The sequence below is a fragment of the Amyelois transitella genome, chromosome 11 (assembly GCF_032362555.1).
Source record: "Amyelois transitella isolate CPQ chromosome 11, ilAmyTran1.1, whole genome shotgun sequence".
In the NCBI taxonomy this organism is placed as follows: Eukaryota; Metazoa; Arthropoda; class Insecta; order Lepidoptera; family Pyralidae; genus Amyelois; species Amyelois transitella.
Genome location: NC_083514.1, coordinates 7380023 through 7397687, shown reverse-complemented (window position 1 = coordinate 7397687; position 17665 = coordinate 7380023). Strand labels below are relative to the sequence as shown.

The following is a 17665-nucleotide window of genomic DNA, read 5'->3' as shown; positions in this document are numbered from 1 at the left end:
AGGCGTATTATGTTTTGTGCCAGTTAAGAAAGCAGCCTGTCATGACATATTTATTCTTGATGTTTAGTTCGTTACGATTTTTTTTCTTATTTGTAAATTAACTAGAAATCGTCTTAACTCACATATGCTTATCATACTTTCATATAATAATGTCTTTATCCCTTACGGGGTAGACAGAGGCAACAGTTTCGAAAAGACTGAAAGGACACGTTCAGCTGTATGACTTAATTAAATAATTGAGATTCAAATATATAAATAGGTTGCTAGCCTTCCTTGCAACAGAAGAATCCCAAGTTTATTAGCTTTTCCCTTGATAGAGGGCCTAAGGTTCGGCTTTATTATGTACGATCTAGAAATTGGTAGATCAGGTGATTATATGAAGCGTTAAAAAAAACGCGCCACGCCACGAAAGTCATATTGACTTTCCATTTCCACTTAAAATTGCAATCCTTGATAAAAAGATAAGCTCCTATTCTGAAGTAAGTACTAGGAATAGGTAGTACATAAATGTTAAAACTGTAGTACATAAATTATAAAATCCAAATTATTATGTGATTATAATAAAGGTGAACGTAAAAAGTGAACGGAAACGGATATGTGGCTCATTAAATACTGTTACCATTCAATAACTATTGATACCACAATTTATTGACCGGCAATTAAATTCGGGGATTATTAACGACTTCATTTAAATTATTTAATTCTAGGTAATTGATACTAAGTTAGTATGGGAGATAGTTATTGCAACAGTTACTTTCTTCATTCCATAAATTGTATGAAGATATAGGATTTTTTTCATTTATTGTCACTCAATCATTTATTTAAAAGCATAAAGTAATTAAATAAAGCATGTAGTGTAAAATTGTTGTTATGTATAACTAATGTGATCTTAGATAAATTAACCTCATTTAACTTCTGGCCATATAGAATAGAAAGAAGTAATTATTTGAGTGGAAGAAATGCGAGTGTCTTCTGTTATTTTATCACAATGATTTAAGACTCGTTAGGTAAGGATTATTTTTATGTGTTGCAGTTTTGTATTGATTTACTAATACATAGTACTTTATTTATATACTGACTTATTATCTATACAAGTAGAAATATAACTTTTCCTTACTTGCATTTGCCTTGACTGACAAATGAAGTATTGGTGAGAAACGATTAGTTCCATTAGAAGTGTAATGGAGTGCTTTGAGAGGATATTTTGACTTTCCCATAGGAACGGGAAATGACAAGACCGAGAATATAAATTTGCAATGCTACTGATGAACATTTGATTTTAATGTCTTCTTTTTCTGTTTCAGGTATGTGAAATATTGTTTATGGGCAATAACACTTCGATATGTGGTTTGTAAGAAAAGAAAAAGTGATTACCTATTCTACAAGACCAAGTTAATTTTGAAAAATAAAAAAATGAAACTTATCTTCATTCACGACTTTACAGTAGTAAGAACAGACTACACCCCTTACACCTTACCCTTACCCAATGATGTAGGCAGAGACTACCAAGATTCCTGCATATTTTTTTCGCTTAATCCTTAGGCTTCATCCACATTTCTTCTGCCAGGATAATGTGATTTGATCAAGGATTTGATGATTTCATTTGATTTTGATCTCGAGTAAACTATTTAAGTACTTCGTAATAAATTTGGATGGCTCTTTTTTCTCTTTTGATTTTATTACATCAATTCATCAACAATCGATTTAGGTCACATATAGAATCTGCATACATTACTTATGATATCAGGCAATACGCTACTGAAAAAAAATATAACTAATGAAATAGTGTAGGAAAGACGAAAAATAATATTCTGAAGTCACTAATCAATCAATTATAGTACTTATTCAATAAAGAAATCGACTGTTAAAAGTGTTCAATACCTATAAGTATTCCAATCCATTTAAATTTCAAGCAGTTTGAAGAAAAAAGTCAGCGGCTTTCTGAGAACTACGATATGTAAATAGCTCTTCGTTATTCATTACAAGAAACAATCACCAATAAGCGATTGTTTCTAGGAAAAGTTTCTTAAATATTCAGAGAATTGTTATAACTTTCCGTAGGCAATTTCTTGTTACGGAATATTTCATTACCAATCATTTCTTTTATCTAGTTTTCTTTTTTTGGACTCTACAAATAACTCTTTTATTCTGTTTGAGAGAAACTAGGAATCTGTAAAAAAAAGTCTTAATTCTTCTGGTGTAAGTCCCGGATGCATCTTAAGCTCTTGGGCAAGAAGACCAGAATCCCCCTATAACCAGAATTATGAAGTGAGTCAGTAAGGTATATAAATGAAGCGACGACCGTCAAATTGCAAACTTACATGGGAAACTTACTCAGCTTGTATTTTGGCTTCACATCCAATTGCCAAATGTGCAGGTTTTCTCACTATATTTTCCCTCGCTATTGTAAACAGGTAGAGGGGAAACGATCAAGGGGACGTAGCCCACTTAGATGGACTGACCAGATACGTTCGACGCTGGATAAGGACCTACATGAGGCGCTCCACACCGCTAAGGACCGGGCAAGGTGGAGAGACGTAGTGCGCTCTAAACTGACTTGTCTCCGGGGAGTTCACGACCCTCAGTAATGAGGAATACGACGCAAGAAAAAGAATTGTAGCAACTAACCTAATAATATGCACAACAAACAAGATTTTTTGGTACATGACTGCGGTGAACTGAACCAACATCACGCTGTCGTGTACCTTAACCATTAGACCACCGACGCTCTTTCTGACCCACCCACTAAGTTATCCAATGAAATAAACGTATGTTTAGAATAATTTTACATGAAACATGATATCTTTCCCGGTCACATATCTGAGTCAAGCCCTTACGTCCATGTACGAAGCACGTTCAATACATAGAAAGCGTTGTAATTGCCACGCTTTGTTATTTCAGAGCTATTCCAAACAAACTTGCAGCTATTTGGAGTGAATACAAAGTTTGTTCCGTTACGACTACTATTCTACTACTCCGATTCACAAAAAATCTGTAAAAACTATATAATAATCTGCAAAACTGTAATAGAAAATGCACATAATCTTGATAAGCGAAGTCTGAAAAAAAATGACTAGAGTACTAAAACAAAAATAATTTAGCAGCACACCAAAATTGAACTATGAAAAAGCATTTTCTTTTGTGCAGTTGTAAAATATCTGGGATAATCACACAGGGCAGAAAGACAAAATTATATGTTTAGCACATCACAAAGTAAATTTAAATTTAAAATGATACGTTTCATTCGTTTGCAACCAACGCGGTACGATCACAAAGCAAGCATACAGGTTGACAATACTTTTTTTTCTTTTTTTGAAACATTTGTATGCAAGTGCGCCGCGCATAATAATGAGTCCACTCGGAAACTTTGAAAACTCCACGCCGCTCCATTTTTAAATTGCTCAGTGAACGGTGCATCTAAATAACGTTCCTTTTTCAAGTTTTTGAAAACCTGATACCTTTTGCTAATCTGGTAGCGAAGAAAAATCATAGTGTGTTCAGCAATGTTCTTCATTTCCCGTGTAGATTGTAAAAGCCCATCTAAAGAGAGGCTAAATAATTATTTGAAGGCAATAGGTTGACATTGGCAACCTGTTTCTTTTTGAATCTCAATTCCATCATTAAACCAACCAGTTGAAAGTGACCTTTCAATCTTTTGGGGGGGTTTGCTGCCCAAAAGAAATAGAGACGTGATAAATGTCATGTCTATGTTTGATACACATAGTAATACATTTATCACGTTGTTCAGTAAAGACAGATAATTTTTATTTATTTATGAACATACATACATACATATCATCACGTCTATATCCCTTACGGGGTAGACAGAGCCAACAGTCTTGAAAAGACTGAAAGGCCACGTTCAGCTATTTGGCTTAATGATAGAATTGAGATTCTAATAGTGACAGGTTGCTAGCCTGTCGCCTAGAAAAGAATCCCAAGTTTGTAAGCCTATCCCTTAGTCGCCTTTTACGACATCCATGGGAAAGAGATGGAGTAGTCCTATTCTTTTTTGTATTGGTGCCGGGAACCACACGGCACTGCACGGCACTTATTTATGAACGAATACCTATAATTTGAAAAAAATGAAGTTCGCATAAGTAGAACCATAATAGTCTTTCATTGGCACTTTTAAGAGAACGAACTATCAGAATAGTAAAAAACTTGGTAGTCTACACGTATTCTGTTGGGCCATCAAAAGTACAAACTAAATAAAGTATAGAACTATTTTTCACATTTATGACCTTAATTTTAAAATAGACATGTATTGAAAAATCTGACGATACCTTTTTTAGTACCGATTGGTTCCTGGTGCTAAAGAATAGGATCACTTCATATAAATCCCCTGGATGTAGTAAAAGGTGACAAAAGCTAATAACTTGAGATTCTTCTTGTAGGTGATGGGATAGCAATCTGACACTATTTGGATCTCAATTCCATCATCAAAAATCAAATCAAATAATCAAAATATTTTATTTGCATCAAACATGGTAAGTAAATGTTGGTAGTTAGTATGAGTGAAGAACACATGTTTAGCCATAATATGTACAAGTCTAGCAACTATTGGTTCTGCTTATCATATGTTTAGAATCATGATATTGGTGCAAATGTCTTTGTGTGTGTGTATTAATTATTTTGCTGATTTATGAATTTTTGTACCTAGAAAATAAAGTCGTTGTTATTTTTAATTCATTGTTATTAAAAAAAAGCAATATTAAAAGAGCTTGTCCTCTCCACGTTCCATGTTTTGTATAAAACTCGTAAGAAGGAGTCATCAAAAACATTTCACGTGTAGCAACTATACGTGCCTTCATTACAGAACGGGAAAATCTACACTTAGTTCAATTCATTGCAAAATTAGAAGAAAGAAATTGTTATTAATTTACCTTCTGTTCTTTCTTTTACATTACCACAATTATTTTATTATTTGATAAAATAAAATGTTATTATCCCATAACATAGGTCTAGAATGTCCTTTGGGGCTAGTTCAATCTATGTAATTTGTCCAGTAAATTTAAATTTAATAATGATTTGATGAAGGAGCCCAGTACAGAGATGAGGAGGAGATGTGAGGACATCCACACCTCCCTGGAGAGAAACCTGGGCTCCATCTGTGACATTGGTCACGGAGTAAGTAAGTCAGATTTTTACAAAGTCCGGTATTTATTAATACCTATTTAATCTGTTTCACACACCAAATATGAATCAAATACGAAAGAAAAGTCTTAGCCTCGAGCTTAGCGCATCTTAAGAGAAAGTTAAAACATAACCTAAGTAATTAACTACATCCATAAAAAATTTTGCCAAAAGAGGTTCATCGGTTTCACCTTTAAAACTTTTTCTTTTTTATAATATTTATATGAAATTAAATCCTACTCATCGATATTTCAATATTGCAGTCACATAAAGGGCAAAGTAACTTTGGCATCTAAAAAGCTCAGCTTCTTTGCGGCTTTCGTAATCAATCAAAATATTCTCATTACCGCTAACGATGGTTACCATGGCGTACAACGCATTTATTGAGCTTAATTCGTTTTGTGAAAACTCGGCTCATTGAAAATTATGTCATGTACACATCAAACCAATCGGCTTGATAAAATTATTATACTTTTTTTATCGATAATATTCGATGGATAATAATAGTATTTTATATGAACATTTAGTACAAAGGTAAATAAAAATGGCAGTTCATGATTAAGTTTACTTAGTTCGATTCGTAATAACTACGTATACTGGCTGATTACTGTACAATTTTATATTTCCTAAGTAAAACAAAATAATGTCAGCGTTAACCTACTATTTTATATTACTCTCACTAGGAAAAACCTAACAGAGAATTCTACTGAAATTTGGCTAAAAAGTATGAAGATAATCTATGTAAATTTCTGGATCTCAAGTTCATCTTAGGTCATCCAGCTATTGTGGCTTAGAGATAAAGTACAGTACAGTAAGTGTGTTTAGATATCTAGGAAGCTGCTAGGCCTACATATTGTATCCCTTAGCAGGAAGAATTCCCGGAATTGTTTAAATTTCAATTTGCAGCAACCGCACATAAAAAAATATATTCTTTTGTTTACTGACAAAAATACTTACACAACAAACATTTCAAAACACTACACTTACGTTCCCTATCACCCCCTGGAGAGAAGGAAAGAGGTGGCATTTACTTTCGTGGGACAGTTGGGAAATTCAGATGTATCAATAATTCATGAAACAGTCAATAGTAATGTGGCTTGTACGTAAGTTTCTCTTTTTTTATTCGCAAGTTTCTTTGTGCCGTATACGACACTGTATACTGATAACATACTTTGGAAAACACGTGCGAACATAATACGTACATCAATCGTATCAAATTTTCATTGAGATGTACCTACATTCAATGCAAATTATAAATCAGAAAAGTTTTATGGGTTTACGTTTAATCAAACTTTTCCTACTTTTTGGTGTGTATCGGCGATAGGCGTTATTATTGATGTTGAAGACTCAACGTATTTTCGACTGTTAAGGCACATGGGTACAGTTCGCCAATGTATTACTTTTCAACGGTATCACCACTTTTAAGTCTCCATTATACTCACTGATTTTATAGCTGTGACTTAAGTATTGGTAGGACTGAAAATGAAAAAGTGTTGAAATTTTTTTTTAGTTATTGAAATTATATTTTTACCACACGCCAATGACTTGGTGGACCTCAAGAAAGCCCAACTTTCCGCTGTGACAACCCAAAACAAAATATCTTGGCGCAAATAAGTGAGGAGACCCCAAATAATGGGATAACATACATACATAAACTCACGCCTCTTTCCCGGAGGGGTAGGCAGAGACTACCTCTTTCCACTTGCCACGATCCCTGCATACTGGGATAAAGAAGAAGAAATACCCAAAAAATTGTCTAACATATGACGTACAGTCACCACATTATTTCCTATAACACTGTAACCGTTGAAAGTTGTCAAATGCTATTACTGACCATTGTTTTCTAAACTTGTTCTTCAAACTTTCTAGTGGGATTTATTAAAGTTGTGAGTGAAACGTGCACTTTGTTTTCCTACGAAGTTTACTGCACGGCAGCTAATTCTTGAACTAACTTCGCGAAATATGAATTTACTTAACAATTTATGCTGAAGTTAGACTCAGATTCCGCTTATCTCTGTTATAAATTTATACTGAAGTCTTATTCAAAACTCGATTTTCGCATTGAAACTGATAAGAAAACTACGTAAATAGTGAAAAGGTTAAAATGTAAAAGATTTTAAATTAGCGGCTGTAGGTCACTTTCATAAGATTTAATAAGGTTTCAGCCTTGTTATTTTTTTTTAAAAAACCTACAATGTCGCTTCATTTGGGACCGCTTCTTGAATTATTCTTTGAAGATTCTTCAATTCATTTTTGCCATTTCAATTCATTTCATTTTTTCAATTGCCGTGTGGTTCCCGGCACTATTACAAAAAAGAATAGGACCACTCCATCTCTTTCCCATGGATGTCGTAAAAGGCGACTAAGGGATAGGCTTATAAACTTAGGATTCCTCTTTTAGGCGATGGGCTAGCAACCTGTCACTATTTGAATCTCGGTTCTATCATTAAGCCAAATAGCTGAACGTGGCCATTCAGTCTTTTCAAGACTGTTGGCTCTGTCTACCCCGCAAGGGATATAGACGTGATCATATGTATGTATGTATGTATTCATTTTTTCAGTGCCAAAGTTCAAGTCCCTGAAATGTTTTCAGTTGCCACAACCTTTGTGCTTCGAAGCCTGGGGTAAATTTCCAATATTCACTTTAATTTCATCTTATTCCATCACTTTCCGTACGAGTTCAGTTCCGTATGCGTCCTCACCTCTCTGAAGAGGCGCTTGAGGTCTTTTACATCTCCTTGAGAACATCGATTATAAGCAATTAAACTAAAAACCCATAAAAAGGATTATATTGCACGGTCTAGGAAATTGTCTGCGAAACACGGTTTTTTTCTGGTCCTTTTTTCCTTATTTGTTCGAACACTGACGGTCTTTTCGATCTATTTGTTTTTCATTTCGTATACCACTTCAATGAGAATCCTATCAAAATGCAGACCCTCGTCTCGCCCGGTTTCAGTCAAATACGAATCTGACAGCGTGACGCGTTGCGATAATGTCAAAGCGTGACTATGAATACGGCGCAGTCAATAGGTCATTGGGCGACAATATGAAACTAGATTTACACAGCGGAAATCTCACGAAATGTTCAGTTGTTGGTCACGACCGAAAATATGAGCTTGATTCAACAGGGAGACTCAATTCAAGAAGGGAGATTCAACAATTTGATATGAAGACGACGAGAAAACATAACTATGCATGCTGTCCATGGATCTGTACGCGTAAAACGAAAAATCCTATTAAAACCCCTTTCCCCGCAGGAATTCCAGGAAAACCTCTCTTATTGCCCTACTTATGAGCTTATGGTACCTACAGGCCCAATTTAAAATCTCTCTCCACTTACGTTAGATTTGAAAAAAATATTTTCTTGTTTATAAAAACACATCACGCGTACGTTACCACATAAATAAAATTATATTATGGGCAATCACCAATTTCTTTCACCTTATACGGTGATGATCTTTAATTATGGCACTGTCAGAGGCCAAAAGGAATTAGGGTCATCATATGGTTACGGACGATTTTGATTATAATCATAGATTCATTAATAACAAAGCGGCAGAATAAAAACTTTCACTTTTTGATAAGTTCGTTCCATCAATCCCAATAGGAAATATACATGTAATTTGAAAATTACCCAAAAATATGTATGTATAACTTTTTCTGTAGTGTTTAATAAAATAATACTGCTGTAAATAATTTCTAAAATCTTATTAAAAACTATTAATGTTCCGATATTCAAAATATTAAGAACAGATCAAATAACGACACTTGTAATTAAAAGGATTAATTCAAACACTATCCCGTTTGTTACAAGATGCAAATTACTTCTATGGATCAAAGGAACAATTAAATATGTATGGCTTAAAATTGAATATATCTGACAAGAGGCAAAGTTCATAGGTAACCCTGCAAATTGGTTTTTTTTTACTTAATTCTGAAATAATTACCATTTAATCATTGTATATAACTACGAAGTTTAAAGAAGTGTACAAACATAATGTCCTTTAAACGAAATAATACCCTTTCTTTTATAGCTATCCAGTTTTTAGTGAGTCAGTTACCTATTCCTATAAATGTACAATTAACCTAAAAAATTTTAACGTCAACACACCAGTCCATTAAATTTACCTCGTATTTACCACCTATCGTTGCTTTCTTTCAATCAAAATAGCTTTTGTATTATTAATTAATACAAGTTTTTGTTTAACTCTCTATGCTGAGCTTATCCTCTTATACCTCCCCTGGACAAGTAATTAACCAGTGCAGAATACCTTGACCACGTCTCCTGATTTCATTTATCCAAGGCTATCTCAAACAATTGAACGCTATAAATCAGTTGATGTCAATTAGCCTATACGTGACATTCGAGGCACGGTGGCGTACTAATTCGACGTCGGCTAAATGCCAAAACGGCAGCTGCCGGTAGATGGCGTATTTGCTATACTTGTTGTACCTCGTGGTGATTGAATGTTGTTTGTCACTAGTCAGTTAGGCTATTAGGCAATAAGATAGCTAAGGTGCTTTTATCATAATACTAATTTGAACTTTTTTCATTCGTAGTATAATGAAATTTAGGAAAAAATTAAAACACAATTAGCATCTTCCCACTTTCAACTAAAATTCTCACTTTAGTTGTTCCCGTGAGCAATATGGGAAATCCTCTCTTAGTACCTTTAGTAACTGACAAACTTTGCAAGTGGAATTATGAATTACGTCATTAACATAAAATATTGCTAACTTCTTCTTACAATGTTTTTTCTACTTGTTACAATCATACTATTAGTCGTATCAACGCAGCTGTGACAAATAATATATATATCCGCATGGCCCTCGGCCTCGATCTGTCAATAAATTAATTAAGTTGCCACGCTATCATCTCGGAAGAGATACTGCAAGTGCGACTGACCGCTTGATTTAGAAAGAACACTTGTGTAGTATAAATCGAAGAATTCGGAATAATAGAAGACGCAGACGGAGCCGATAACGTTAATTTTGGCATTTATTTGACAGCTTATGACCAGCGCAGAAAATGCTTAAGCACCAAAAGACTACGCGTCATCTTCTATATATGTTTTATTATTATTATCTACTGCCTATCGTTGAAGATATTTTATACTTGTTAACATTGATAGTGACAATGATATATCGAATTGTTGAGAACATTGAGTTGGCAGTTGGCAACCTTAGGAATAAATATGTGCACATAAAGTCGGAACCTGTCGCTATGAATTTTAATTCAAACATTAAGTCATCCAGCAAAGCGTGGCCTTAAGATATTTTCCGAGGCGGTAATTGGACCTACCTACCCCTTAACGGATAAAGGAGTAATATATCTACGTATGAAAAAGTCCTAACACTAAAACGTTAATGTTAACGTGACGAACCGAATCAAAAGTCATTTTAGCACCAATTAACATTTTTCGGCTTCAAATCCCAACTTTACAAATCCTTTAAATGTTATACAAGCACTCATTAGCGGAGCATTTATACCGTTGTCCAACCTCCTTCAACTGGGAATAGCTGGGACTTTTGTTCGAGGCCGATAATTAATTCGGACTGTTTCCTTCTATTCAATCGAGAAACGCCGGACGTTGACTGATTACGGGCCCTATCTCGAATGGTGTGACGTTATAGAAATAGTTGTGACGTAATTAGTTTGGGGTAGAATTGTAGGTATGTATCTTTTTCTAATATATCTCGGGGTAGAAGCGAGAGCCTTTAAGTGAAGTGACAAGTGTGTAAGTAAGAGACGGACCAGATCTTCCTTGGTTAAAAAGTCTTAGAAGCTTTCTGTTCTTTCTTTCTTTTTCTTAGAAGAAGTTTGAGAATATTTTAAAACGGATTTACATCCTAATAATAATATTTAATGTTACATTATTTTTTATTATTTATTGCATATTTCATCACGTAATAATGATTCCTCTCCATCCATATTCGTCCAAGTTCTTATCATTTTAGGTAGCTTTTTACGACATACATGGAACGAGTGATCCTGTTCCAAAGTCCTGGGAACCACAAGGTCCATACTGATACAACAGGATAAAATGAGTTTATACCTACATAAAAACAAAGAAATAGATGGTAGAAATAACGATTCTAATAATAGAAGCTAAAATATTATCTTAATCCTTTTTGAGCGTGAAACAAAATCGTTATGAATTTTAATTTACAATTTTAATTTCGGGATTCTTTTCCATCTTTATGTTTGCGATTTTGGTTTGTAATTTTCATAAAAGATCGGGCATAAGCTTTTTTATAAATGTAGCGGAAAAAAATACAATATACATATAAAATTACTTTTTTAAAGCCTTTTGCCCGGAGGTTATTACCGAGATAACATACATATATTTTCTTTAAACAACAATTCATGACAGACCAAAAACAGGAAGTATCAACCAAAACTCTGAAAAAGACATACTTACTTATATCTTTTTGAATTTATGATAACAAAGTGAAAAGAAAGTACATAGGTATTTGCAATAAAAACCTGATTAGACAATGAAGCTACGAGCTATAAATTTTTAAATACTTACCTTACCTATACCTTTTATAATTGATTTGTTCAGCATCGATATTCTAACTACAATAACATATCAATACCAAATAGAACGTATCTAAATGTCCGATTAACTACAACGAACCTGTCTAAGCATTCCTTGCGTGAGCTTTACTGTTGACCCCAAAACGTCTCGACATACGTACACGATCTCTGATAGAGAACAAGATAATTATCTTATCTTTATGTTTACAAGCGTGGGATACAGACTTCTTTGTTGTTTCAACGCTGGATGAGTTTTGCATACAATCCATGTTTATACAACTTTATGATAATAACAGACTAGCCCTTGGCTTTCTCTACTTGACGATCAACTAGTTTTATGAATATCGAATAAACATCCCGGCACTAATACAGAAAAGAATCGGACCGCTCCATCTTTCTTTTCTGTTTCCCATCTTTTAAGCCTTGCCCAAAAGATTACATGTTTTAAAGGGTAGGTACAATTTAGCCAGTGTCTAGTATTATATTAAAGGTCTAATGTTTGTTTAAATCAAAAATCACATCATTTGATGTCCATGTTAAAGCATGCATTATACAATTTATTACAATAAATTCTTACAAGTTAGCTAAGACAGTTGTATAGAGACATAATTCTTGAATAGTAAGTACTCTTAGATTCAAGAAGTTAAATATCAAACAATTTATGTACAGTTCGTAGCAAGCATTCGAGGATATATACATGCATATGATTCATAATGTAATGACATATTATCGAATAACATACATATATTGCAGTTAAAATATACTCTTTGAACAATGACCGATCTATTGTATTTAAGACCTCATATTCTCATATTTCTTTCTACATCATAATAACGTCTTCATCCTTAACGGGGTAGACAGAGCTAACAGTCTCAGATAGACTAAAAGGCTACGCTCAACTGTATGGCTTAGTGACAGAATTGATATTCAATTTAATAGTGAATTTGATAGTGATAGATAGAGTGATAGTGAATAGTGAGTGTGGTGTACACATCAACAATCCACGATCAAGTTAAATAATTATTAGATATGTAAATTATAATTTAATTTGTGTGATTGTTACTCTATTCTGTGTCAGTTAATTTCACAAGTCTATTAGAAACTAAAGAGTACTTTCTTACGCAATTTATGAGGTCGGAGGTTCATCTGCCCACAGAATGCGCAATAGTAAATCCGCAGCTAATCTGTGAATCATCGTCGAGAAAATAAAGCTATATTTACTACTAGCTGTGCCTGCGACTCCGTCCGCGTGGAATAGTTATTATGGGCTTCATTGAAGCCCTCAAAGGTGAATAATATCCCCCGCTTTTTCACATTCTCCGTTATTTCTTCGCTCCTAATAGTTGCAGCGTGATGTAATATAGCCTAAAGCCTTCCTTGATAAATGGTCTATTTAACACAAAATTTTTCGATTCGAATCAGGTCCTGAGATAAATTATCATGCAAGCATTAGTCATAAGAAAAATTAGTTATGTGTTAAAAAAAATTAAAAAAGGAGTTTTTTTTATAAAAAAATTGTTAAATAAATAATTAACGCCAGCAAAAAGAAGCAGCGACGCGCTACAGGCGAAGTGATTTCTAGGCGTATTCATCTTGTGCAACTTTAACCATGATCTATTATGTGCTGGGTTAAGTCCCCCTGCAATGGTTGTGGAAGTCGGAAGGGAATAGCTTCGTGTGAGCGCACCTCAGTCTTACTCTTCAAAGAGTTGAGCATATAACCGAAACTAACGTCAAAAGGAAGAAAATTCTAGTTTGATGTCATTTGCATTTCATGCTGGCATGCGGGCATGTATGCTATACAGCATTTAATGCAGAAAAAAAAACATTTCTAGTCGCTGAGTATACACACCTAACCCATCAATACTCTATTTGTCATACACAAAACAAAATCAATCAATATTAATAAAAAATAAACAATGTCGGATTTGGCGAAGTTGTTTTCCAACAGAACGGGTGGGTTCCCAACTTTCTTCTGTTTTATAAGTTTAGCATGAACTGAATCGCAATTCCCCAGTTCATTTTCGAGAATTATAGTAGAACTTTGTTTTCAAGTAGTTCAAATATAAATATAAGTTCGTGCGACGCCGTGTTCCACAAACAGGATTTCCAATATAATACGTAGATATGCTAGGTGTAACTTTAACGTTATTATATTTTCAAATAAATGCGCACGAATTTCGGGTTTTCTTGCCCAATCAATATGAGTTATTACTGAGTAACGTACAATTTATTTATAAACAATGCTCTTATTGTGAAAAAATTCATTATGAGAAGCACTTTATTATAATTCAGGCAACTAGATGTACTGTGTCATCATAATCCGAGCAGAAATAAGTCCACCTGCAAGGTTGCGGAGGTCAGGTGGTGAGCTTTTTATCTAAAAACCTGCCTTGTCAACTCTAGAATAGTGAGCACAGGCGGAACCTAGGCTCCTCTTTGGGAAGAGGACGCAACCGTAACTCTATACTACACTTAAATAATAATACATTTTTAAGGTAATAAGTATTGGTGTTATTGCTATTTCTTTTACATAACCAGTGGTTGAATGAAATGAAATATAATTTAAACGGATGAATATAAGCCTTGTCCTATTGTGTCCTAAGTCCTAAGATCTGTAATAAGTTTAAGACCTTGTTGTACTCATAATATGAGTACAACAAGGTCGTATTTGCAAATAAAAATTTGAATTTACAATTCGGGAAAATTCATTCTAAATACGCAATGACAAGCGATATAAACTTGTTCTTCAAAAAAAGAACACGCCAATTACTGCTATCAATTAAAGTTCTCTTCACACGACTGGGCTGAAACACGATCTGAATTGTAAATCGCGATTTTTTTCTCCTTTTAACCCGTGCACATCTAAATGGATCTAATTGGAAATTCTACGGCTCTCGATTCTTCACTCATTCACAAGTGAAAATATTAATAGCAGTTGTAAAAGAATTAATTAAGAATCATTTTTAAATTTGGTTTTTAAAATTTTTGTATGCTTTGTAACAGTAATTCTTAAGCCCACACAAACATAATTCTATTTTAAAATGCCAAGAACTTTGCCTTTCCCGTTGGGAATAAATCAAACTTAGTTAATGTAATTAGATGTCTCTAAATCTCAGTACATTTGAGTCTTGTGACTAATACATCTGTTTACCCCGTAAAGAGTTACAATAATGTGCAATATATATGTGTTAATATGACGTATCGGCATACTAACGCCATCTAGTTGCCACGAAACGAAGTAAAACATTAAACTAATAGGACTTTAAAAGCCAAGGTATTAAGTAACCATATTTTACCGCAGTCTATGTGTCAACAGCAAAACTCGACATAAAACCTTCGGCAATACATCACGATTGATTTATTTCGATAGGCTCTCACCGTAACCACTCGAAAACAAATTGTTTCCACTGCTGTGTACGTTTTTCACGTTTTTCCAGTCCACTGTTAGCATACGCTGTTGATCTAACGCATATTTTGATCGACGATAGTTGGATGTACAAACGAAAAAGGGGAACAAGTTTTAAAACATATGAAACGTTTAAGTATGTGTACCTATTTGGAAGAATACTACAAGCAAAAAGGCAAGACATATCCAATTGGTGTTACTTACAAAATATTTAATTCAAATGTGGGTGTAGCCAACTCGTTAAAATAAATTGTAATCATATACTTAAAATTTTCTGGATGGTTTATTGAAAGACCCTTCAACAATGTAGGTAATAGCAATAACTGTTTACCGTTCAACGACACAAACAAATTTTTTTAAGTTGAATCTCTTTTGCCAGCAATTCGGTTCGCCTACACAATGTGATATAATAACATATGAATGTTTGTTTGTTTCAGATATCATTGTCTTTTGATACTACTGTTTGCAAGTCTATGTTCTGCAAATGATGGATTCACTAGCCTTTCCAAATTTCAATACGGTACGTATGAATACATCAACTAAAATTCCTAAAGGTTTAAAGACTAAGGTATTGTCCATTTTACAACTTCAGCAGGCAGATAACAGACTATTGTAAAAAACTAAAGTAAGAAATAAAATTTTATCTTATGTTTTTTTATATATTTTAAATGGCATTAACAAAATGATTAGTAGTTCGAAGGTCAATACCGTGAACACTACTTTCCGTACAAATATTTGAACATCAGATCTTAAGAAATATTCTGCTACGAGCACATTATATATAAATTTACTTTATTATCGAATCTAAAGATAATGGAAGCAAAACCCCGGTAAATACCTAGTGAAAAATAACGAACTGAAATTTATTTCTGCCGAAACAATTATTTTATCAACGTTTCGGCAATAATTGTTATTTTCATGCCAGGAATGGTATCGCTTTGTAGATTTGTCTTTAAATAGATGTTTATTGCTTTGACCTTTGATTGTAAAAGGGTTGAATCCTGTTTGATCAACCCACAAAGTTTTCTAAACGCGGGTGCCTAACGATTTCCAGAAATTTCGGTAGCCAAATAACAATCTATTATTGTTATGTGCGTGTTCTGTATTCTAGCTGATTGGGCGATGTTTTTGGTTTTTACACAAAGCGACTATCTGAGTCTGGTGACGCATAGGATAAAAAAATACTGGCCAATAATATTTTGTCCTTCCTAACTCAGATTTCTACTTATTCGCCGCTTACATAGTCCATGGATAGAGTTGAAGGGAGGATAATACCTCTGGAAATTATAAGACTTACGTTACGTAATCGTAGTCGAGTAGCAAGATTAAAAAAAACTGTCCATTTCGAATTATCGATTAGAATCCCACTACGACTAATGTGCCAATGACTTATGACAGTAACCAGGACTTAGGCCATGAGTAAGAAGATAAATGTAGATGCCAGAAATAACATTATTTTGAATACTATTGTAAGTTACTTTAACGAGAAAAAAAATTGTAATATCGAAAATCTCACATTCTAAGAACAGAATGTGTAATCATGGTTAGGGTAATTTCGACGAAAGTCGTTATATATGAAAACCTTGACTTGCCAATTCTAGGATCATATTCCTAGGGGAGTTACACACATAATACAATTTTTACTTTATTCTGGTAAAAACTAAATGCTGTTTTATCGCCGTCGACCTCTGTATTTCACACTTTGCGTGTCGCTTTGACATGGTTTGTCATCCAACTATGTCAGAATAAGCGGAAAATATTGTGATGCATGCGCGGAGTTTTAAGCGAAATCTACATACATTGTAGGGTAACATCGAATAGCTGTTAGCTCTATGCTATAGTCAATATTTCAAGTTTGATTTTACATAAAAATAGAATATTTGGGATTAGGACTTAACAATTTAGCTATTAACATGAGGCGTAACTCCCATTGACATAAAAACGTTTTGTTAAAACAATAAGAATCTCCGAGTATCTGTGAAAATTATCACATTTGACTGATTTGCGAATAGAATATTCGCACAAAAGCGAAAGCTAGTAGATTCAAAGATTTTATTTGCATACCATTAGTAAAAATATACATAAAGTAAAAAAAATATTTTTAAAAATTAATTAGTTTTTAAAAATTATTTAATGTTTTAACTGCGTCAAAAGAAGTATACAGATAAAAATATCTAACATGAAAATAGAAAATGTCCATTGATATTTCAGGAATGTGTACATAAAAATTGCTTCCACATTGTTTATCGAAGCGCCGGGCTGACGACCGATGAAACAATTTGCATTTAAAATTGTGTGCTGTGCTTTTGCTGTGGTTTCAAATAATGAGGGTAGTTATTGAATAAGTGTATTTGTGATTTTGAAGCTGAAACATTCTATTGGTTTATATGTTTGGCATTAAACATTATTCTTTCTATCTTTGTTTTTATTTTTGCTGAATCTTATACAAATTATTTGAATTTGAAATCACTTATCCCCAATTACCAGTAAATTATCTAAGGCGGTAAGGCCTTAAGGATCTAATTACCTCACAATCCTCTTCCATCTTTTTCTTCCTCAGCCTCCTGGCGCAGAGATAC

General features: G+C 33.8%; 1 protein-coding gene across 2 annotated transcripts in view; it reads left to right on the top strand.

The window, feature by feature from the left end:
• The window catches only part of LOC106135035 (collagen alpha-1(IX) chain), a 129834-nt gene that overhangs the window by 53903 nt on the left and 58266 nt on the right, over positions 1-17665 (top strand). For both annotated transcript variants that reach the window (XM_013335208.2, XM_013335207.2), the window contains exon 2: positions 15524-15606. In XM_013335208.2, coding sequence (XP_013190662.1) covers positions 15524-15606 — 83 coding nt within the window. The remainder of the gene's footprint in view (positions 1-15523; positions 15607-17665) is intronic.